Here is a 23,085-nt window from a genome sequence, read left to right on the forward strand (position 1 = left end):
GTTCACACGCGTGGTCACTTTTCCCTTGGCCTCATGTCTGACCATGAATTATTTGTGGCGGGGGAGTACAAAACGTAGTCTGTACTGCATTTTTTGTAGTACATTTAGTACTATGTTTCGCATTCGCAATGCGCAATGCGTGGGTCCATTGTCTGCAATGCGTGCGAGCGCACTGCCTGAAAATGCGGGTTGCGATGCACTCGTACAACTAGGGTTCAGAGTTCTCGCCAAAGACAAGATCTACGCATGTGCGTCGAATAGCCGTGGACTTTTTCCCTTGACAAACGCCCTGAGGCCCACGGCCACGGCTTTGCCAATTTTTTCCCGACAGATTCTTCCTTTCCCCCAGTACCATAGTTTCCATAACAACTTTCCCATAACCGTGGTTTTACCCGTGTGTGTGAATCCCCTATAAAGTCGCACAACCATGCAGTCGACCGGCGGATGATGGTGAGTGTCCGGCACACATCTTGCTCTGCTGCTCCACCTGCGCATACCTGATACGGTGGTGCGCTAAACTGGGCCCCAGATGCCTACTTGATGTGCCGGCGCCGGAGTGCCGTCGAAGCACCTGTATCACTTCGGTGATCCAAATGCGAATGCAGCCTTGCCGGTCGCCCGCCGGCCTGCTGCATGCTGCCGCCTACGCGACCAGCCTGAGACTGGCCCTGCCGCATTTGGCGCTTCAAACGCTGCGATCCGGTAGACAGCTCACTGGGCTGCCAAATACGTGACTGGCTTGAGGACAGTTCCATACTGGGCAGGGCGCCCAGCTCAGGTCGCACGCCGTAGCGGCGTGAGCTGGGCGCGGTGAGGGTTGGTGATAACTACAGTTTCCTCCTTCCTCCTCCGGAAACTTCCATTAATAAGTAACGTAGTTGCGTGATGTCTGCGGCCTTCATCCTATTCATACATGTAGCTATATTAAAATTATTATCTCCACGTAGGTTATTTGTATAATAATAATAATCATCAAAAAAGCAAGCTGTGACGGAAAGACCTTTATCTCGTCTCTCGGAAACCTCGTGCATGAGTCTGGCGAGCTGGAGTTCGGTGCTATCATTGGCGCGAAAACCGGATTGGTCTACTGGGAGGAAGGGTGTGACGTGCTTGTAGAGTCTCTTGTGGACGATCCTCTCCTGCACTTTACTGATAACGCTGAGAGGTGATATGGGCCTGCAGTTTGTTACCAATGACCGTTCGGCTTTCTTGTATGGTGGGCTCACAGTGGCATCACGTCTAGGCCCCCGTGTAATATGCCGGCATTTTTTTAGCATTTTCGGTATAATCCGCGAACCCAGCACTTTGGGCTCGTGATGCAGCACTTTGGGGGAAACGGAGCACTTGGCCGTTGTGTATCAAAATTGAGAGAAGAAAAACTTCCCAAAACAAGAACGTCACTTCCGCATTCCGTGGGTTAGCTTCTTGTTGAGTAGTTTATGAATTGTTTGCCATGGCAGACTCGAGCAAGTCTCTTATTGAGTATTTTCTGACTCCCTGGTTTTGACGGCGTGTGCCGAGGATTACAAAAAAGTGAACATTTTCCGAGCATTTTCGGCAAGGTTTGGGAGCATTTTCGGCAAGGTTTACGAGAATTTCCCAAAAGCATTTTCGGCAAAGTTTCGGGCATATTACACCGGGCACTAATCACGCCAGTCCTGTGGTTGTTCACCTCTCCTGTGATAGTTCTCACCTTTACCTATCAATTTATTGCATGCATTTCACACCCCTCTCTCATGGAGACAGTATTCACACTTCCTTCCTACTTGACACTTCGGTTCTTCTCACATTCTCATTGGTTTTCTCTCTATCACCTTGTGCTATAAAACAAGGCTCTTCTTAGTTGAGAGGGTGTGTTATTTCCAAGCTACTAATGCAATCTATTACTGTGACATTGGTAGCAGAGGATGGTTTCTGTCCTGCAGCTCTGTGCCTTCGCGTTGGCATTCATCTCGGGATGTGTGCTCACTTGGAAGATAGCAAGTCGTCTCCATCGAGCTGCGTGGCAACCCAAGGAGAGGACTCCGGAAAGAAGGCTTCGTCATCGGGATCCTCCTCCGTACACTGGCAAGCCGGCGGAATTCAAGGAGTGGCTATTTGCGGTGGAAGAAGCGATAAGAAGCCAGCAGCCTGCCGATCCAGTGGGATATGTGGCATCGTTCCTGGATGGCAGCGCCCGCCGTTGGCTGATGACATTGTGGGAGGAAGACGGTAGATCAACGACTTGAAAACAGTTGAAACTGCAGCTCAAGGGCGCATTTGAAGAGAAACATGAAGAGGAGAGGAGACGGCTATTGGTAGTACGAGCACGTCAAACAGGTAGCTTGGAAGACTACATTGCGGAGTATACCTCGCTTTGTCTGTCGGCTTCTGGACTGGATGAGCTGACCAAGGCGTTACTTTTCACGGAGGGCCTGGCTGACCCGCTTGTTCAAAAGGAGGTGAGGCAGCACCACCCGGAGACCTTGGCTGGCGCAGTGCGGCAAGCGCGCACTGTATGTGATTTTCCCAGTGGTCTGCGTGGAAAGTCGCCCCGGGTCCTGAACGCTCCTGAGGACTACGAACTGCGTGAAGTGCACGGATCTACGTAGCGAGAAGGCACGCAACCGGCGCTGCGTCGGTTTCACTTACCTCCTGCAGAGCGAATGCGTTTGGTACGGGAAAATCGATTCTTCCGTTGCAAGGAAGTTGGTCATATGGCATGGAATTGTGGACGGCTTCACCATGTTCACCCAGAACGCCGGTTGCCGGCGAGCATAGGAGCACGGCCGCTGGCGGAGCTTGGAGTGCTCGAAATGGGGAAGGCTGAAGCCTGGTACGGTCATGAACATGATCTCCTCGTAACCGAAGCGCGCATCGGAGGACATTCAGCGAGGTGCCTCATTGATTCTGGTGCTACGCACAATTTCGCTTCGGAACGGTGGATAGCTGAAGCTTGTATTACCACGTCTGAGAGCGAGAATCAAATCTCCCTGACCATGGCTGATGGGCGAAGACAGCTGCTCAGCGAGACTGTGACGCCACGGCTTCGATTGGAAATCGGAGACCACGAATCCTGGGAGCAGCTGACAGTTATACCCTTGGAGGGATACGACGCAGTACTGGGCAAGCCGTGGCTGTCTCGTACTAACCCGCAAGTTGACTTCGCCAATAACCGCGTCACGCTGTCCGATCGGGAGAGAGGTCGTGATGTGACAGTGACGTGCGTGTCTGACAAACCCGACAAACCCCCCTCAGCGGAGAGGGATGAAGCCTACCCTGCGGAATTCATGAGTATTAAACAGGCTCGGAAAGCACTGAAGAAGGGAGCGGAATGTGTAATTGTGAAAATTGAAAGGGACGGCGGCGAAGGTGACAATAAGGAAATGAAAATAATGGTGGACAACGAGCAGCGTGCCGAACTCGAGCAGATTCTCAACAAGCACGGCAGCTGTTTTCCGCAGGAACTACCAATGGACCTGCCGCCGAGTCGGAGAACCGATCACGAAATTGATGTGGATCCTGATGCCAAGCCACCCTCCCGACCTCCGTACCGTCTCTCGCAGCCAGAACTCGAAGAACTGCAGAAACAGCTCGAGAAACTGCTCAAGCCCGGCTTCATCGAACCCAGCAGATCACCGTATGGCGCACCCGTCTTCTTTGTTAAGACCCGTCTTCTTTGTTAAGAAGGCTGACGGTTCGCTGAGGCTGGTGTGCGACTGGAGACCTCTGAACAACATTACCATGAAGATGCAAGCCTGTCTGCCAAATATCGACGATCTATTTGATACCATACGCGGAGCAAAGTATTTCTCAAAGCTGGACCTGATGTCGGGTTATCACCAAGTCAGAGTTAGAGAGCAAGATAATTATACCAAAAACCGCAATCAACACCCCGTTCGGCCAGTACCAGTTCCGTGTGATGGGGTTCGGCTTGACAAATGCACCAGCAACATTCATGGGCCTGATGAACGATGTCCTCCGTCACTTCCTACGGAAGTGCATCGTAGTCTTCCTGGACGACATTCTCGTGTTCAGCAGGACGTGGACCGAGCATCTCGACAGTGTCCTGTCCGCACTGGAAGAAGCTCAACTGTATTGCAAGCATGCCAAGTGCGAATTTGCAGCTCCGTCCATGAAGTTCTTTGGACATTATCATCTCTGGAGAGACAATCGGTCCTGATCCGGAGAAGCTGCAAGCTGTTCACGAGTGGTCGCCACCACAGTCTGTTTCTGAAATCCGTCGGTTCCTGGTTTTCGCCAATTATTTCCGGCGATTCATTAAGGAATATGCGTCCATTGCACGGCCTTTGGAAACACTTACTGGAAAGCATTCCCGTTTGTATGGTGTTCAGCACAGCAGAATGCTTTTGACATGCTGAAGCAAGCACTTGCATCTGCACCAGTTCTGCGTTTGGCTGATGTTGCACGACCGTTCCGTGTGGTGACGGATGCTACCGATACAGCCATTGGTGGTGTCTTACTTCAACAGGAAGATGCTGATTGGCTCCCAGTCGCCTACACCAGCAGACGACTACGCCCAGAAGAAGTAAACTACACAGCAATGGAAAGAGAAACGCTAGCTGTCGTCCACGCTTTGAGAGTATGGAAGCTATATCTATTCGAACGGTTTGAAGTTATCACAGACAACCAAGGTGTGAAATATCTAGGCACCAAGACCAATGTGTCTAAACGGGAAGCTAGGTGGATTGACTTCCTGGCAGACTTCAATTTCAGCATTGTCCACCGACCCGGCAAGGAGAACATCGAGGTGCATTGTCCCGGTCTATCGCCAGCGTCGAGGTAATCGTAAGGCAAGAACAACAGTTCCAAGATCTGTTAGCAAGCGACTATGCAGCTGATAAGTTCTGCTGCACTATTATCACCGGATTGAATGATCGGGACGAGCAGCTGCAGCAGCGTTACCACTGGGACGCCTCCAGCAAGCAGCTCTGCTTGAAGCATGACCCTGAGTGGAGGCTTTGCATTCCGGCTGGACCACTGCGGAGAAAGTTGCTCAACCTCTGTCATGACAGCCTGTCAGCGGGACACCCAGGGCGTGACCGAACATATGCAATACTTGCTCGGCCTGAGGTACTATTGGCCCAGAATGGGAAGATTCGTCGCACGGTATGTGAAGGCATGTCGAACATGCCAGCGTACTAAGGGAGACAAACCAAGGGAGAATCGTCTCCAGCCGTTGCCAGTACCACAAGCGCCATGGGAATGCATTGGCATGGATCTTATTACCGGCCTTCCAACTACACCGCAGGGTAATGATGCGATTCTGACTTTCATCGATCGGTTGACTAAGCAAGCCCATTTCGTTGCCACTAAGATTTCTATAGACGCACAGGGTGCGGCTGATCTGTACATACGCAATGTCTATCGCCTACACGGTCTCAGTAAGTCCATTGTGAGCGACCGTGATCCTCGTTTCACTGCCGAGCTTTACCGTGATGTCTTCAAGCAGCTGGGTGTTCGCCTCGACTTTTCAACTGCCAATCACCCGCAGACTGATGGTGCAACGGAACGAGTGCATCGGACAATAGGTCAAATCTTACGTTCAGCAGTTAACCATCGGCAGACTACTAATGAATTGGGAGGAACTTCTGCCGACATGCGAGTTTGCTTACAACGACATGGTTCAAGGATCTACAGGTGATACTCCATTCTATTTAAACTTCGGCCAATATCCGTTATCTGCTACAGACGCCCTTCTCCAGGCGGAGGTTTCAACTTGCCATGAGGCGCAATCCTGGGTCAATCGTCAGAAGTCGGCACTGCAAGTAGCAATGGACAGCATCCAGGATTCAATCCGATTCAATCCGAAGCCAAGAGAAGCCAACCGGTCAAGACGGAACTCAAGATTCAAGGTGGGGGATGAAGTGATGGTCCACAGGGACTATATAAACCACGTCAGTATCACGAGATCAGCCTTGCGCCAAACTGAGACCACGCTGGTTCGGTCCATTTACAGTCAAGAAGGCATTTTGCACGTGGTGTACGGTGTGTGTACCTTGTGTTTCGCGCGGCTTGAATGTTGCCATGGTCAAATGTGAAAAAATATTTCGAAAAGTCCTACGGAGGACCCAACGTAGGAAAGTTGTCCTCGCTCCCCGGCGCGTACGACATACGGATTTTCATACGTAATTACGTAGAGCGAAACCTCCCTAATAATGTAGTTCACATTAGTTACTTGCAGAGCCCTCGCAGCTCTGGCTGGCAGTGCAGTGGTAGATCTACTATTACATGTATAGTAGATCTACATGGTGCGAATGCTGGCCATAGCCATGGTCCAGCTATTTTTATACCATGGTACGGCACGGAGGACCTGTTATCAGCCAATCAGCGCTCGCCTAGCCATGGTTATATTGGCCAGTATATATCCCGCGCGGGATTTATATCGAATATAAAGATAAATATAATATTATGTATATATGGAACGAATATAAATCCCGGTGCACGGTACGTAGACCTACGCCAGGGCACTGCCACAGTGCATGTTGTACTCCAGCGCACAGACCATTCACAAATAGACACCACATGTACGTGTACTTCGAAGTACACTCCACACAGAACAGCATTACTGACGAGGAACAGCACACAGTGGAAAAGAAGAATGACCTGGAATTCGTCTACAGAGTATTCTATTATACTGAATCTGAGGATAAAGAACGTCGAATAACCACGAAGTATCCCGAATGGGTTAGCAATGTACATTGTACTTCGAAGAGTTGAAGATCATCAACAGACTGTCTCCTGCGTAATTAAGTTTATGATACAGAGTGTACTTCAAATCGCTAAACCGATTCAACGGAAAGTGCTAGATTGGATTGAAATATGATACATGGAGGCCTCGTCAGGGTACTCGCAGTAGATATTTCCGGGGCCTTCGACAAGGTCTCGCACAACGGCGTCCTCCACAAGGCTGAGCGGTGCGGCATAAGTGGCCCCCTCCTTGCCTGGCTCCGGAGTTACCTGACAGACCGCCACATCCGTCTCGTCATAGGTGGCCAGTCTTCACCGACCCACCGAATCCAATCTGGCGTGCCGCAGGGCAGCATCCTCGGCCCCACCCCCTTCCTTCTGTACGTCAACGACGCAGAAGACCACCTGCCTAATGGGGCGAAGCTGGCTGTATACGCCGACGACACAACTCTCTACAAGTGCATCACCACCCGACTCAGACTGCCAGAGGAGACAGCAATCCTCCAGCAGGCAGTAGACTCACTGGCAGCATGGGGAAGCAGGTGGAGGATCAAGTTCGACCCCACAAAGTCGCAGGCATTGACCATCAGCCACCACCGCTCGCCAACCCCCCCGAACGCAATACGCTTCCAAGGAGCACTCCGAGCAGTCGTGCCAGAAGTAGAGGAGCTCAAGCTTCTTGGCGTCACCTAGCCTTCGACAGGCAGCTGGCATTCCGCAGCCATATCCGACAGCTTGCAGGACGCGGAGCCCAGCGGCTCGGCTTCCTCCATAAGGCATCGGCTGTGCTAGACCCAAAGCACCGGGCAATCGTGTACCGTGGCTTTGTCCGCCCTGTGTTAGAGTATGGCATGCTGGTGTGGATTTTTTTTATTTTTTTTATACGAAAGTCCACTATATTCCCGAATATGTGCGAGAAGTGGTGGCGGGGCCAGGCTGCTCTGCCGACCTCAAAGGTCTCGGCGTCTACGCAGACAAAGCGCGCCATAATGCAGTAAAACCATGTAGAGAGGAGGAAGAGGGGAAATGAATAATAGTGAGAAACAAGGACAATGGGTAGCTGGTCGTGAGAGAAGCAGAGTGAAAGATAACGTCACATTGTGGTAAGGGGGGGGGGGGGGATGCTAGTGAGGCACTGGCCTAAACCGTTTCATAGGGCGTCGGTGGCTGCTTGCCAGTTCACGTGCAGCAGATACTTGTTGCATTTTTCTTTGAATGATTGGAGCTGGCTGGGTTGCGGCCGTGCTGGTAGAATGGTCGCTGGTAGGCTGTTCCACAAGGGAATAATGCAGTCTGGGTAGGAACCCTGGAGGCTGCTACGAATGCGCACGGGCAGCGTCGACTTGAGCTGGAGCGGGTGGCAGTGGGCAGTCTCCGTGGCTAACCTAGTGGATTGACCACCCACTGGGCGGGGATTGGCTGGAGGTGGGAGGATGGGCTTCAGGGGCTTGTTGTTGGAAGGTAAGACAGCTTGAACGTGAACGAAAGCGCAGCAACCAGTCGGCGGTGTTTCAGGCTGGGGAGCCAGGCGCCTGGGCCAATCACCTTCAGTGCCTTGTGCTGGATTTTGTCCAGTCTGGATGTACCTGACCCCATCCACACCAGGCAGCAGTATTCCATTGTTGGCCGCACGAAGCCTTTGTAGACTGCCGTGCGGCCGCTGGAGTCCAACAGGGGCGCAACCTTTCTCAGGAAGTGTAGGCGTTGGGCAGCCTTTGAGGCCACGGCCCGGAGGTGTGCTGCGTAGGACAGTTGCGAGTCGAATGCTATGCCCAGAAGTTTAATTTCCTTCTCTTCAGGAACAGTCACTCCATTGAAGAGCACTGGTGGGAACGCTGGGGGAGGCTTGCGGTGGTCGATGATGAGGGCCTGAGATTTGGATGGCTCGAAGGTGACCTTCCACTTGGAACCCCAGTGGGAGACGGCGTCCACTGCTTCCTGGAGTTGTGCTGCAGAGTCGGATATGCTGGCGGTGGCAGAGATGCACTGATACAGTGTCGTGTCATCTGCATACGTGGCAAGCTCATCACCAGCAGGCAAGGTGTCCTCGCAGTCATTTACGTACAGGAGGAATAACGTTGGTCCAAGGATGCTACCTTGTGGCACCCCTGCTTGGGATGAGCCCAGCCCCCACCACCTTGGCCCGCCTCACTGCCATCCAGCGCCGTGCCCTGCACATAATTGGAGATGGATCATACCTCCCGAGCCTCGACATTCGCCGTACCGTAGCAGGGCTCTGCTTTCTGTACAAGCTGCACTTTGTGGAGGGTCCAGAAATGGTGAAAGCCATTCTGCCACCATCAGCAGCCGCACAGCAATGCCGCATGTCTACTCGTGAGACAACCAGATCTGCAACACATCATCCATCGCAACTCACCAGTATTCTTCCTCCTCAGTCACGAAACAACACGCTCCGCTCATTTCCCCACTCCCTCATCGCAACGTGGAATCAGCTCCCACCTACCCTTCTGCAGTCTCCCCCTTCTCGCAGAGGTATGCACACGTTCAAGAAAAACGTCAACGACCACTTGCGGCGCAGCAAGTGGGAGTGGGCCACAGACAGGCTATGATCTCTGCCAACACACCAGCCTAATTATACTGACTGCACTCCAGCTCCCTTCTACCCCTCTTTGATCCCCTTCGCTCAGCCTTAAAATCCGATTATCAGTTCACTCCATTTTCCTGCGGTGCACTGCTTTTACTATTGTTTTGTCCTATCTCAATCTCAAATTCTCCCCATTATCGTTTGCAAAGCCTGTGCTTCCCTCTTGGATGCACATGTTTCTTTTCTCCTATGTATCGGCGGACAGGAGTAACGATGATTCCGAGACCTTTGGTCGGAGGAGTTACTTTTGCCCCGCCCCCACTTCCATCCAATATGCCACCGCCCCCGCTGTGCAGCATCTGATGGTTCTGTGGTATTCAGTAAAAAAAAAAAAAAAACAAAAAAAAACTGGTGAGACTCAAAACTGACTGAAGAAGTCAGGAAAATAAGCGACAACAAAGAACACACCAGATGCCATATTTGCAACTTAAAATATTTCGCGAGAAATCATTTCTCGTCTATCTCGCTGCGCTCGGCCGGCGAGAAATACAACTTCACAACAGTCTTGTCGATTCCGAGACCGAAATGGTCGGAGGAGCGCTCTGCGCCTGACCAGCACAGCTCTTGTAGCACCTACTACTCCTTTGTTGTCTTTGTCTCTTTTATTACCGCTATTACTTTGTAGGGATGTGCACACAATCCTTAAATAAAAATCAATCAATCAATCAATCAATCAACATAGGTTATAAAAAGAAAAAGAAAAAAGACACAGCATACACCACACGCACGTGTACACTCCATACAGAACGGCATAACTGACAAGGAACAGTACACAATGGAAAAGAAGAATGACCTGGAATTCGTCTACCGAGTATTCTACCGTACTGGCAATATATATTGCCGCAGTGAGGCCATGAAGCGTTACATTGGCACATGTTTGCCGCACGCAGGGCGTTACATGCAAAGTCGCACAGGAGCCGTTACACAGGTTTCTATATTGCCGCAGTCCTTTTTTTGCTATTGCCGCATCACTTTTTTGCTATTGCCGCATCATTTTTTTGCTTTTGCCGCATCATTTTTTCTTTTCATCCACATTGAAGGCACAGAAATTCAGTTGCTATCCAACTGTTACAAACCCGACGGCAAAGGGCGACAACGATATCAATAGAAGACTGTATATTTTAACTATCAGAGTGATCTGTTCACAAAAAGATCATCAAAAGGAAAGTGACATAGGGGAAGAGCGCTTCCTCCAAAAACTACTTTTCACCACGCGGTACACGTGCTTTCACAGTTTTCAGCCTTTTTTTGCAGTGCAAACTGCAATGAAAAGATCGCCGCACCCCGCCGGACGCGCGTTACGAACTCAACGAAAATTTGTCGCACTAGCGTGGTCGCGCGTTACGCCGCACCCCCCTGCGTTACGCGTTACGCGGCAACATATATTGCCAGTACGGTATTATACTGAGTCTGAGGATAAAGAACGTCGAATAGCCACAAAGTATCCCGAATGAATCAGCAATGTACATTGTACTTCGAAGAGTTGAAGATCATCAACGGCAACTTTGTCCGGTATACCCTATCCTTGGTCATGTGCATACAATAATTATCCCTTCACTGTGCATAGTTCGAAACTCTCCCCTCAGCTCCCCCCACACACAAACAATGGTTGCCTGTTTGCTTTGTCATACCTGTTTTTGGCCGTGACGCCGAGACCTCAGGTCGGCAGAGTCATCAATGCCCCACCATCACTGCTGCGTCTCGGTGCAGCGCCTGCTCATTAGTTGTCACGTTTGTCCTAGTCTCCGTACCATTGTCTTTCCTTATTCTTTTCGAGCTGGTTATGTGAACGTAGTAAAAAAATAAAATAAAAAAAACACACACAACCATCCAACGCGGTGAACCCCTCGATAGGCGATTTGCCTTTGGGCCATCCTAATAAAGCTAACAGACTGTCTCTTTCGAAACTAAGTTTATGATACAGAGTGTACTTCAAATCCACCTAAAGTGATTGGAAAATGCTAGAATGGATTGAAATGTGATACAGTGATATAAAACAGTGTATGCAAATGCATCTACCGTTTTAAGAAACTGTTACCCCAATGCCTTGCTTTTTTACGCTAGTACTTATGACTTTCAGCTATGCAAAATTTATGCAAAAGTTGGGCGCCCATCTTCTGTTGCCTCAACCATTCGTTCTATCGCGGACATGATCACCTACCCAATAGTCTATTATATTAATTATTTGAAACTCGGATGTTGAGCCATTAATAAATGTAGAAGAGAAACTTTTCTCTTCTACATATATTAATTATTCTTATCTTTTTACATCTTTCCCTCGAGTGGGTCTATTGTTATTAGGCAATTGTCTGTTATAGCCACCACTATAAATAAAATCCTATCCAAAAATCCAATCAATCCACCTACATGTACACTGTACTTGCAAGTAAGCAAAACTGATCATAAGATGCCGCATGTGAACATCAGCACTGTACCATAATTACAGTAACCATGGTAACACTTACTCCCAAAGAGTCCGAACTGTAGTCTAACTAGTCGATGGTAGTTTGATTCAACGACAACTCCAGCGCACCAGCAATACAGTTGACTTCCGCACCGCTCACGAGACAAGATGCTACAATATGCACTGGAATAGAAAGGAATTTTTTTTAAATTTTTATTTATGGATTCCCCAAAGGCCGAGGCCTAAGTCGAGGGGGTCTCCGTTCATGGCTTACTGGGAATATATCTGCAAAATTATAACATATAGATTGAGAAGAGGAAGGGTTATAACAAATGCATACTGTAGAAATCAGCCATACCATTATTTACTATGTTATAGAAACTCTGGAAGGAATGAAACCAGCGGGCTCGAAGCGGGTGTTGGCAAAGATAGTACGGACACGAGACACAAAGCAATGCCTATTTTGGGTGGTTCTAATGTCAGTGGGGAGAGAATTCCAGGTGGCAGCGGTAACAAAGAGGAAGGTGGCACGCGAGTAGCTGTTCGCCCTGGCAGGCGGTACAAGTTGGAGAGGGCGCCGCGCGCTGGTGGAGAGACTATAGCCCAGCTCCATAAGGGCAGTGGTCTGGTGGTGGACCAGGTGATGGAGCTCCCGGAGGCACTGGATGTGTTGCCGCCATGCCAGACTGGGCCATTGCAGGTGCGCGAACAGAGATGCCTTCGGTTCAGTAGCGGAGGGAAACACACCGTACTGTCTCAAGACGACTCGTGCCAATCTGGCCTGCAGACGCTCAAGCACCGCCGCTTGGGATGCGGACAGTTGGAACTGCCACAGTGGCGAGGCGTATTCAATGGTGGGTCGGACATAACCAGTATAAAGCCGGTTTGTAACTTCCGGCGTTAGGCGGCTCGACATGTGGGCAAGTAGTACCACGCGTTGGCGAAATTTGGTGGTGATTGTTTCGATGTGGCACTGGAAGTTGAGGGGGCTATGAATTTGCACGCCAAGATGTCGGTGTGTGTCGACCGTGCGCACTTCTTCCTGGTTCATTCGCAGGTGCCCGATGTTTGGAGGATCCGGTCCGTTGGTACGTGGGGAGAACGTCATTTGGAAGGACTTCGTGGGGTATGTATGTATGTAGAAGTTTATTTAACGTCGCACCACAAACAGGCGATTTCGCCTCCTTTGATACATGTGGACGACAGAAGGAATGAGAGAGAGGGGGGGGGGACAGAAGTATGGAGAGAGGAAGGGTAGAAATAAATAAGCAATCAACCTCAGGGCTACACCAAAGCAAAAACGGAATGGGAACATACTATATACAAAATAGCTTCATACATATATTGCAAAACACGTTTACTATTCTTCAGTCCGCTATACCACAGAAACACACTAGCCGAAAAGCATTTAAACGGAGCCATGATGCGCTTTTAGCAGGGCACAGAACTGAAGGTAGCTGGGCTCGGAACGGAGATCAGGCGGGAGCTGGTTCCACAGGACTGCGCCGATGAACTGCATGGTCGCTCGACCCGCAGGACCGGGCCAAAATGGTACTCGAACGAGGTGTTGTGCTGCTCCCCGAGTGCGGTCACCAGTAACTCTCACGAAGAAGCTGGTGAAGAGGGAGCTAGCTCGGGAGAACAGACAACGACGGACAAAGATGAGGAGCTTAATGTTAAACATGTCCTCCAGGGTGGTGAGGCGGAGCTGTTCAAAGATCGGGCTCGTGCGCGACCACGGTGGCAGACCGAAGAAGCCGCGGATAGCGCACTTCGTTAGACGTGTGAGGGGCTCCATGTTGCCAATTTGAAGTGACGGATAAAAGGCGTTGGAAGCGTACGACAACCTACCCTGGATCATCGACCTGTAAAACAGGATCTTTGACGCCAGGGTGAGGCTTCGGCGGCTCCGCCATAGCGCACCTACTGACTTCCGCACCTGCTGGATTGTGTGATTGACGTGAGGCTCCCAGGAGAGCTGCCCATCTACCATTACGCCCAGGTACCGCGCTTGTTCCACAACTGCAAGGGCTGCATTCCCACAGCGAATTCGAATGTTATCTGTGTCAGGGGCTGGGCCTCTTGGGGTAATCAACAGAGCTTGCGTTTTCTTTTGGTTCAGCATTAGTCCGCGGTCCTCCAACCACTGCGACAGGCCAGTGATGGCTGTGCTTAGAGAAGAGCACACTTGTTCGCAACTGCCCAAGGCTTCAATTGCAATGTCGTCTGCAAATTCCTGGTTTGTGACCTGCTGGGGCAAGCAGCATCGAAGGTTACGGATGTATAGTGTGAACAGGAGGGGGCCGAGGACTGATCCTTGCGGCACCCCTCGACTGCATGCGACGTATTCCGAGCAATTTCCGCCCACGACTACGCGTTGAAGCCGCTCACTCAGGTAACTAGTGAACCATAGCTGGACAGTACCGCCGACCCCAATGTCGGATAGCTCCTGTGCCAAGATGGTGTGTTTGACACAGTCGAAAGCCTTCGACATATCCACGAATATCACACCTGTGAGTTTGCGCTCATACTTCGCTTTCAGCCAGCGATTGACAGCTAGCACAAGAGCGTCCTCCGTACTGTGGTTCTTCCTGTACGCGAACTGCGAGTCAGGGAGAATACTGTGATCGGTCAGAAAGGATGTAAGCTGAGCTTTGACGATCTTCTCGAGGAGGCGAGAAACGACTGGTAGAAGAGAAATAGGTCGATACGCAGTAGGCTGACAAGGGTCAAGGCCGCCACCTTTGAATAGCGGCGACACATTAGCAATTTTAAACTGACGGGGAACACACCCCTGACATAACGAAGTATTGAAAATGATGCTGAGCGAGGGAGCCAGTATTGATGCCGAGTTTCTAAGGACAATACCCGGCAAGTCATCATGTCCAGTTGCTTTTGACGCGTCAACGGACTGGAGAAGGGCCGTAATGTCCTCCGTCGAAACAGGCGCAAATTCCGTGAATGCTGGTGCTTCACGTTCGGCTGGTGCGTTGGCGCACAGCGCGTCTGGTCGTCCAGGGTCATGTACAACTTCGCCAAAAGTTCGGGAGAGGATTCCAACAGGTACTTGTGGTGGGCTTGAACTTTTCGCTCGTCCAGTCACCACGTTTATCGTATTCCAGAGCTTCCGTCCATCCTTTCCGGCCGACTGTAGGCGAGCTTGAAAATACTGATCCCTTAGCCTCCGATCTAGCTTGCGCGCGGCTGCGCGGAGAGTGCGGTGTTGCTCTCGCAGGCGGACATCGTTTGGAGAGCGTGAAAGAAGTCGGTGGGCCTTGTTTCGTTGACGCACAGCAGATACAAGTTCAGGACACAACCATGGGCAAGGTCGGCGCCTCGGCTTACGAGGAGGTTGTAAGGGGGCGTGACGATCTAGAGCAGTAAAAACCTTTGCGTACCATTCGCTTATCATTGCATCAACATCATTCGACTTGCTGAAAATCTCAAGATTGCAGTCCTGCAAGTCAGCGTTAAAATGCTCCCAGTTTATCCTCCACACTCGCCTCTTTCGAGATGCGACTCGTTCGGACTGCCGGGTGGCGACGATAATGTTGGCCACAAATGCGTAGTGGTCGCTGATGTCACACTTGATGACCGTGCATGTTCCAACTAGAGAGTTAGGGGCGAGGAGCAGATCTATTAGGGTGGAAGTTGATGCCGTTACTCTTGTCGGTGTCCGGATGTGGTTTTCCAGATCAAACCGCTGGAGCATGGTGTGCATCCGGCTGTGTCCCGAGCACATGTCCACATTGAAGTCACCAATGGCGACCACGCGGTTGTTTCGTCGCAAGGTTAGATTGTTCAGACTGATTTCTAGGTCTTGCCATACTGCAGCAGTAGTGGAAGGCGGAAGGTAGGACGTAGCGAGGGTGATGGGTTCACCGGATTCTGTCTTCAAGGTGAGTATCAGATTTTCGATTGTGTCACTCTCGAGTTCAGCGTGTCTGGAAACAGCCAGGGTATCTCGACTGTATACAGCTATACCGCCACCAGGTCTGTGCCCGCGATCGCGCCTAAAGAGTCTATAATGAGGTATATGAATGGATGAGTCAGAAATCGAACAATCAAGCCAAGTTTCAGCAATGCCGAAGATATCTACATTGTGGTAGTTTATGAAGTTTTGGATTTCGCCTAACTTCTTTCTAAGGCTGCATACATTCAGAAAAGCAAGTTTACAAGACTTCTGTCGACCGACAGTAGCTCTATGTAATTGTGGATTCATTTAATAGATCTATAAGGAAGAACTACATCTAGAAACTAATCCAAAACCTAAAACAAAAATACACAGGCAGTTCAAGCATACTATTTCAAGGTGCAGTTCACTGCACCACTTCATGACGGCTCCTACCGCGGCCGTCGTCACCCTCACACTCTTCCTCCCAGTCCGACCCAGTACCATAGAAGTCGTCTGTCTTGGTGGTCGGGCAGACAGCCTTCGCGGACAAGTCGGCACTGGATGATGCGTCACTCCTGGCTCCTCGCTTACGCTTCCTCTCCATGGAGTGCTCCAGCGCACTAAAGCGGTTCGCGACAGAGGGAAAAGCGGAGGCGGTTTGTTGCAAGATTATTGGAGAAAAAGTAGAACACTTTCCACCTGCGACGTGCCAATCTTGCACCGGGGTAGGGACAGAAGATCCAGGAGCTGGAGTGGAAGTTACAGCTGCTTCAGTACCGGTTACATGTACTGCATTTGTATTGGACGCAAGGCTATTGTTGTGTTGCGCGTGGTCGTTAGAAGATGCAGCCACAAAAGGTTTCTGGGGAGTTGTGTTGTCTCCTTTACCACCGGGTTCAGTTACGTGTCCCGCGGCAGGTGGGACTGGTACGGCTGTGTCATGGTGTTCTGAAGCTCGTACTGTCACTGCCTCAGGTACCTGGATGACGTCTTCCGTGCTTGGGCCCGCAGTAGCACTGGCCATACTCAGCGTAGATGTAGGTTGCTGTGCTTTTGTGCGTGTAGTGGGTATGCTAGATACACTGTCACCGTGCTGGGATGTGTTGGAGTTCACTTCAGAGTTCGAACCTACGCAATTCGTACGGGTACTCCCACGTTCGCAGGTCAACTGAGGTACAGAATCTGAAGGTTCAGAACTAGAGTTACTGTTAGTACGACTTGAACTTTCAGGCTCTCTGCCCGCCCTTACTTTACACTCTCGTGCTTCATGACCCGTTGTGCCACAGCGCCAGCACGTCTGGGTCTGCCCCCTGTGCCACACCCGCAACTTTCTCTTCCCAACGGTCACACACGACGGTACGGGTTTAGACAGTACGATATTGACGTACCTGATTCCTGTCTTGATGGACGTGCCTTCGAAGCTGATCTTGCCGTGTGATCATCGGACCAATGAGCTTGCCGAAAACCGACAAAGATGCCGAAAGTGGGCCATCAGGCATTCCGACAGGGCAACCAAACACATGGAGCTGAGTGGAGCCCTCGTCGGGGAGATGCAGTTCCAACTGCTCACCTCGTATGCAAAGTCCCTTGCTCAAAACCGTCTCGCGCTGAGCTCTACTTGAAAGTGTGACTTGGCACCAACCAGGTTTCCCATGCAGATCAATCTGCCTGACAGACTCTTTCACGTTTAAGGAATTGCCAGACAGTTCCTGCAGTATAAACTTATGGTCAGAAGGCCAATCTTTCGATACTTTGAAGGAAAACATGGATGGAGCAGGAGCTCCAAAATTTGCTCCTGCCTCCATCGCGTACGGTTCGGGTTAAAGCGTCCACCTGCCGAGTCGGCCCATTTCAGGGCGGCATCCGTGGCAACTTGGAGTGGGTGACTATGATGCTGGGAAGAGGGAGTGGTAGGTGCAGCGACTTCCGTAACAAAAAAGTTCCGTTCCAATGGTCGTGTCATCGGCGAAGAGAAGAGCTTGACAGTGGTCCTCATCTGGGATGGTCTGCGGGAGAGAGTTGATGTACAGAAGGAACAGGATAGGGCCGAGATGGGATCCTTGTGGTACGCCAGCGGCTAAAGGGTGGGTTGTGGTTACGGAGGAAGTGACTTTGACCGTGAATTGCCGGTCACCAAGGTAACTGGAGAACCACGAAAGTGCGTTCTGGTTGCAAACGTGCCCGGATGGTAGAGGAGGACTGGATGCGGCACTTTGTCGAACGCCTTAGCGAAGTCCAGGAACAGGGTGTGGTAGGTGCTCCGCTTGTCCATCGCCTTGGCTATCCTAGATGTCAGCATGACGAGCTGATCCAGTGTTGACCTCCGGCGGACGAAACCGTACTGGTGGGCAGAGATTATGTCATGTCTGGATAGGTACCTCGACAGGTGCTCCGCAATGATCGAATCTAGGAGCTTGGCAATGGCCGGAAGGAGGGAGATTGGTCTATAGCTGGTGGGTACTGCCGGTTGTCCATTATTCTTGAATATCGGGATAACAGTGGCGGTTTTCCAGTCTACTGGTAGTTGTCCGAGACGTAGACTGAGGTTGAGAAGCTGACACAAGGACTGCGTGATCACGGGCGCAGTTTCTTTCAGGATTCTATTTGTTATCAGTCCTCCGGTGGATTTTCTTGCCGGAAGTGTTCGGAGCTTTCGGAAGACTTCTTCTTCAGTTATTCTTGGCAGATCAAACTCATGGTCAGGTGTAGAGAACGAGGGCGTCAGGAGAGCTGCAGCTAGGTCGAAGCTAGGGTTTGGCGAGAATTGTCTTACAAACGTGTCTGCCAGCTTTTCTGCCTTGCTTGCGTCGCATGGGGCTTCCCCACTCTCGTCGGTTAGCGTCGGTAAGTTAGCCGTCTGGCTCGTAATGTTCGCGAGCTTCTTGGCTTGTGCCCACCGCCTGTAACTATTCTTTTCACTGTCGATACGCGGGCACAATTGGTTGAAGTAGTCCGCTTTGCTGCGCTTGAGGCTGCTCGAGAGGGCGTTGCGAACCACCTTGTACGCAACCCAATCCTGCACGGTGTTGGTTCGCTTGGCTAGGGCAAACATCCTGTTTCGCTGTTTGTGCAGTCGCTTGTGGCTTGCCGTGAACCAGGGCTTCGCAAGATGCTTTCTTCGTGGTCTGAGCAAACGTGTAGGCAAGTGACGGCGGATGCTCTCGTGGGTGTAACTCTGCCAGGAAAACCAAGCGCTCTCGATTGAGGTAGCTCCTTCTAAACATTCGTGCAGGGGCTGTGCCCATAGGTCGGCGCGCATAGCTTCGAAGTTTGTACTTGCATAATCCGGAATAGATATGTCTGTCTGGTGCTGCTCTCGAGGTTGGAAGAGTTTGACATTGCAGATGACTGGGCAATGGTCAGATAGTGGTGGGAGAACTTCAGGCTTAGTGACAAGATGGGGAGTGTTTGTGATGATGAGATCGAGAAGGGACGGGGAGGACCGGCCTGTTGGTGAGTAGCGTGTCGGCGTACCACTTACAAGTTGGAGAAGTCCCAGGTCATCGAGAATGGTCGATAGCTGCCGACCTTCCGTGGTATCCGGATCTGATTGGAGCCAACTAGATAATTTACAATTGAAGTCCCCAAGCAAGAGGAGTGGGAAAGGTGGATGATCTAGGTGGCGAGTGACAGTGGCGCGAAAGACAGTAAAGAATGTATCTCGTACCGCAACATTGCTATGTGGGGGTCTATAAAATGCATGGAAAACACATATAGGGTACTTAGGGTTATCCCGTTTGTGGTAGATTAAACAGATTTCCTCTACAGTGCATTTCAAAACTATAGACGCGTAGGGTTTTTGAAATATTTCAAATTGGGCTGGAACTTTTTGAGAATAGTTTTCGGAATATTGCTCAGGATCGCTCCACAATTACTCTCATATAGTTTCTAAAGGATTGGATAACAGACGCCCAATTTGGCCCTGGGTGAAAAAATTATGCACAAAGTGATCACAGATTTTATGTGTTATAGATGCTGGCATAACGGTTTTTGCCTAGGTACGCGTCTATAGTTTTGAAATGGACTGTAGGGAGGAGGATTCAAGGTGAGGGCAGCGTGAGAAAAACGGTGTTAGAGTGGATCGAACGTAGATGGCTACCCCACCACCAGTAGACGAAAGTATTGCATTATTCCTATCGCGCCTATACAGATTGTAGCCATTTAGTCTGAGCACAGCGTCCAGGAGGGACTGATGAAACCATGTTTCAGAGAGAAACATTACGTCCAGATTAGAGTTACATAGCAGCTGTTCAATCACTGGCAGTCTGCTTACCGCACTTTGACGGTTGAGCTGGCCAACACGGAGACCCGAGAATTCCTATGCCTTGCTTTGTGCTTGCTCTTGCTGGGGTGATCTTATGCCAAACATCCACGTCCCTCCTGCTATCGCAGTCGGGATGTATATTTTATATTCAGCCGGTATTGTTTGTTTTGTTTTTTATTATTTCAGTTCGTTGCCTCAACAGTACAAAGTACAAATATCAAGAGGGACGAACGAAAAGAGAAAATAAAACAGAGCAGAGAGGAAGATGCAACTGAAAGGAAAGGAAAACTGAGAGAAACGGAGAAGGAATGTGGACTGGGCGGATTCATGAACCATTACTAGAGCAGGGCAATGCATGAACAGAAGGGGCAAGTCCGTCGATATTCATGTTTAAAAAAATTCCAAGCCTTATATTATTGGTGAAATACATTTTCAAAAAGGAGGGGATATAGGGATATAGTCAATTTGTCGTCATTTAGAGCGTGCAAAAGTTCTGTAGAAAATGATCTAATGTCCTCACTTCCTTTCAAGTGAGCAGGGAGGGCATTCCACATAAGGGATGCTCTGGAGGAAAAGGAATTGTACCCTACCATGGATTTATACAAGCAAATTGACATATATCCCGGGCTGTTGATAGCCCGGTGACCAATATTTCTATTGTCCTGGAGCGTATACTCAACCAATGCCTGAAGTATGTCCCAGCACATCTGAAAAACACGCTGGAAGCACTGGAGGATATCCGGCAAGTGTATCCCGACCTACAAGCCCCAGCGGGGACCATCATCGTTACGATGGACGTGGTCGCTCTTTACCCAAGTATCCCTATCGCTGAAGGGGTGCAGGCGGTTGCTAGAGTCCTGCAGCAGCACATCGAGTCTGTTGACACATTTGGTTTAAGCGTGGAGCAGATCGAAGAGCTGTTAACCTTCGTTCTAAGATCCAATTATTTCAGATTTGGTGAGAAGGTCTACCACCAGAGGGAAGGCATCGCCATGGGTAACAACCTAGCGCCCCCGTTTGCGATTATCTTCATGCATGACCTCGAAACCTCGCTGTTGCTAAACTCGCCTGGTGCTCCCGTACTCTACAAGCGTTATATTGATGACATCATTATGCTGTGGACACTGGGGGCCGCGCTTCTCCGCCAGCTGATTGCGTTCTTCAATACCGCCAATGCGAGCATCAAGTTCACGTATCAATCTTCGGAGGAAACTGGGTCGGTTGACTTTATGGACACGACTATTCATGTCTCCTCCGAGGGCGCAATATCATTCGAGCTGTTCCGCAAAGCTTGCCACAGTGGCCTCGTCTCAGACTTCAACTCCTGCGTTCCGCAACAGCAAAAACTCGCCATCGCGTCTTCGGAATTCCTCCGCGCGGCCCGCCTTTCCTCTGATCCTGCAGCCCGCCAGCGAAGTGAGCAAAAGGTTATTGACACATTAAAATTCAACAACTTTCCTGACAAAGTGATCGCGACTGCTCAGGAACGAGCCAGACGACCTGCTAAACAGAAGAAAGACTATCGATCCACGTTGAAGTTACCATTCAAAACGGATGCCATCCACTACAGGGTCCACCGTCTTCTAAACAAATACAATCTAAATGTACAGATAATCTACAAGAATGCAAGGCTTTCCAACAGCGTCACTAAGTCCAGCCTCACTGGACCTTGCTGCCGTAAGTGGGTGGATCCCGCTGCCCCGAGGCGACGAGGAAGGCCTAAAGCCGCCTGCGTTGCATGCCAATCGAGCGAGGTAGAATGCACAAGACGCAACGTGGTTTATCGTCTGACCTGCAAGTGCTCGGAGAAGTATGTTGGAGAGACTGGCCGCAGTGTAGCAACGCGAACAAAAGAACACAATGATAACTCACGCAACAAGACGTCTGGAAAAGCCCTGGGCGAGCACTACCGACTTCACCATGGCGACGAGGTACTGCCGCTTGGCGAGTCGGCATTCACAGAGGTTCGCGTCCTTGCCACTGAGTCGGATCGGGCCAGGAGGAGAATACGCGAAGCAATACAAATTCGCGACACGAGCCCCAGCATAAACAATAACGCAGGGTGGGACCTCCTGTGAATTCTCTGGTGAGGCCTTGTGCATATTTCTGGCCCTGATACTCGCTCTTCCTGGATGGTGGTGGTTTAGCACCCCTTGAACTAGTGCACTGTTACTACTACTGTTGTTGCTAGCGCCTGCAATTACATGTCTGCACGCACCTAGTGCACATGTACATTCTGTTTGTTGCTTGTACCTGTGCCATTTTTAGAGTTGTCGCGTATTGCGTTATTTCTATACCTGGGTTTTTTTTGGTGATGTTTTGTCCTTTTGTTCTCTCTCTCGTCATAGTGCATGCAGGTGTGATTTGTTATCAGTTTGCAGCGCTCCTCGTATATTAACCCATCCTAACCGGTGTGCCCACTTCATTCCTGATGATGGTTATTTCATGACCGAAACGTTGAAATATAATATTTTCCTGGTGAAAAGCAGTTATTTGAGTGTGAGCCAGTGTTGCTCACAACCAATTTTTTAAATTGACATATTGTTTGTTGTAGTTCCACGAGTTGACCGCTTAGAGGTGGGCAAAGGGAAATGACTGCGTAAGCATGATGCGGGCTGAACAATGTGACAAATAAACGTAAACGTAAGAAATTGATAAATGTATCGGTATTCAAGGTGTTTTATTTGAAGAGAAGCAAGAAGGGGTGGTACAGCAGCATGATATGAAGCACCGCAGGTAACTCGGACAGCTCTACGGAACAAGGTAAACAATCCCTCCCTGGACTGTGCTGATAGGTGAGATGCGTAAACAGGGAAACAATACTCAAAGTCGGGATGAATCACACTACAGTCCATTCATTGGAAACTGGCACCCTAACTTTTTTGTGTCTCTCTCACATAGTTGTAGATATCTTGAAAACAACAGTACATCCTGCATTGTGTGACCCGTGCAATTACTCCTTGCCACATCTGAGGCCAGAAAAGTCCAAGAACAGGGAAATAGAATTCAGCCAGGTTTTACAAAATTAGGACAGGTATGCCATGGCAAAATGTATGGAGAAACAGATCCAAAACCCAGATTTTTGAGATTTAAAGTGGGTTTTTGATCCTCAATTCGGCCCAAATCCGACTTTCAAAAGCCAGCGGGCCAGTTTCCGATGAAAGGACTGTAAGCAGGTACTGGCGACGGGCAAATGCTGCCATTTGGCGGAAGGTGCGTCGCAACGC

At 50.2% G+C, this 23,085-nt stretch overlaps 1 protein-coding gene across 1 annotated transcript; it reads left to right on the forward strand.

Moving 5' to 3' along the window:
* The first annotated feature begins 18,991 nt into the window (after positions 1 to 18,991).
* LOC135829281 (uncharacterized) lies at positions 18,992 to 22,453 on the forward strand. Its single transcript, XM_065341683.1, has 3 exons — positions 18,992 to 19,047; positions 20,496 to 21,535; positions 22,413 to 22,453. The coding sequence occupies exons 1-3, from the start codon at positions 18,992 to 18,994 to the stop codon at positions 22,451 to 22,453; spliced, it is 1,137 nt and encodes a 378-aa protein (XP_065197755.1).
* The last annotated feature ends 632 nt before the right edge of the window (positions 22,454 to 23,085 follow it).

The sequence above is a fragment of the Sycon ciliatum genome, chromosome 13 (genome assembly GCF_964019385.1).
Source record: "Sycon ciliatum chromosome 13, ocSycCili1.1, whole genome shotgun sequence".
In the NCBI taxonomy this organism is placed as follows: Eukaryota; Metazoa; Porifera; class Calcarea; order Leucosolenida; family Sycettidae; genus Sycon; species Sycon ciliatum.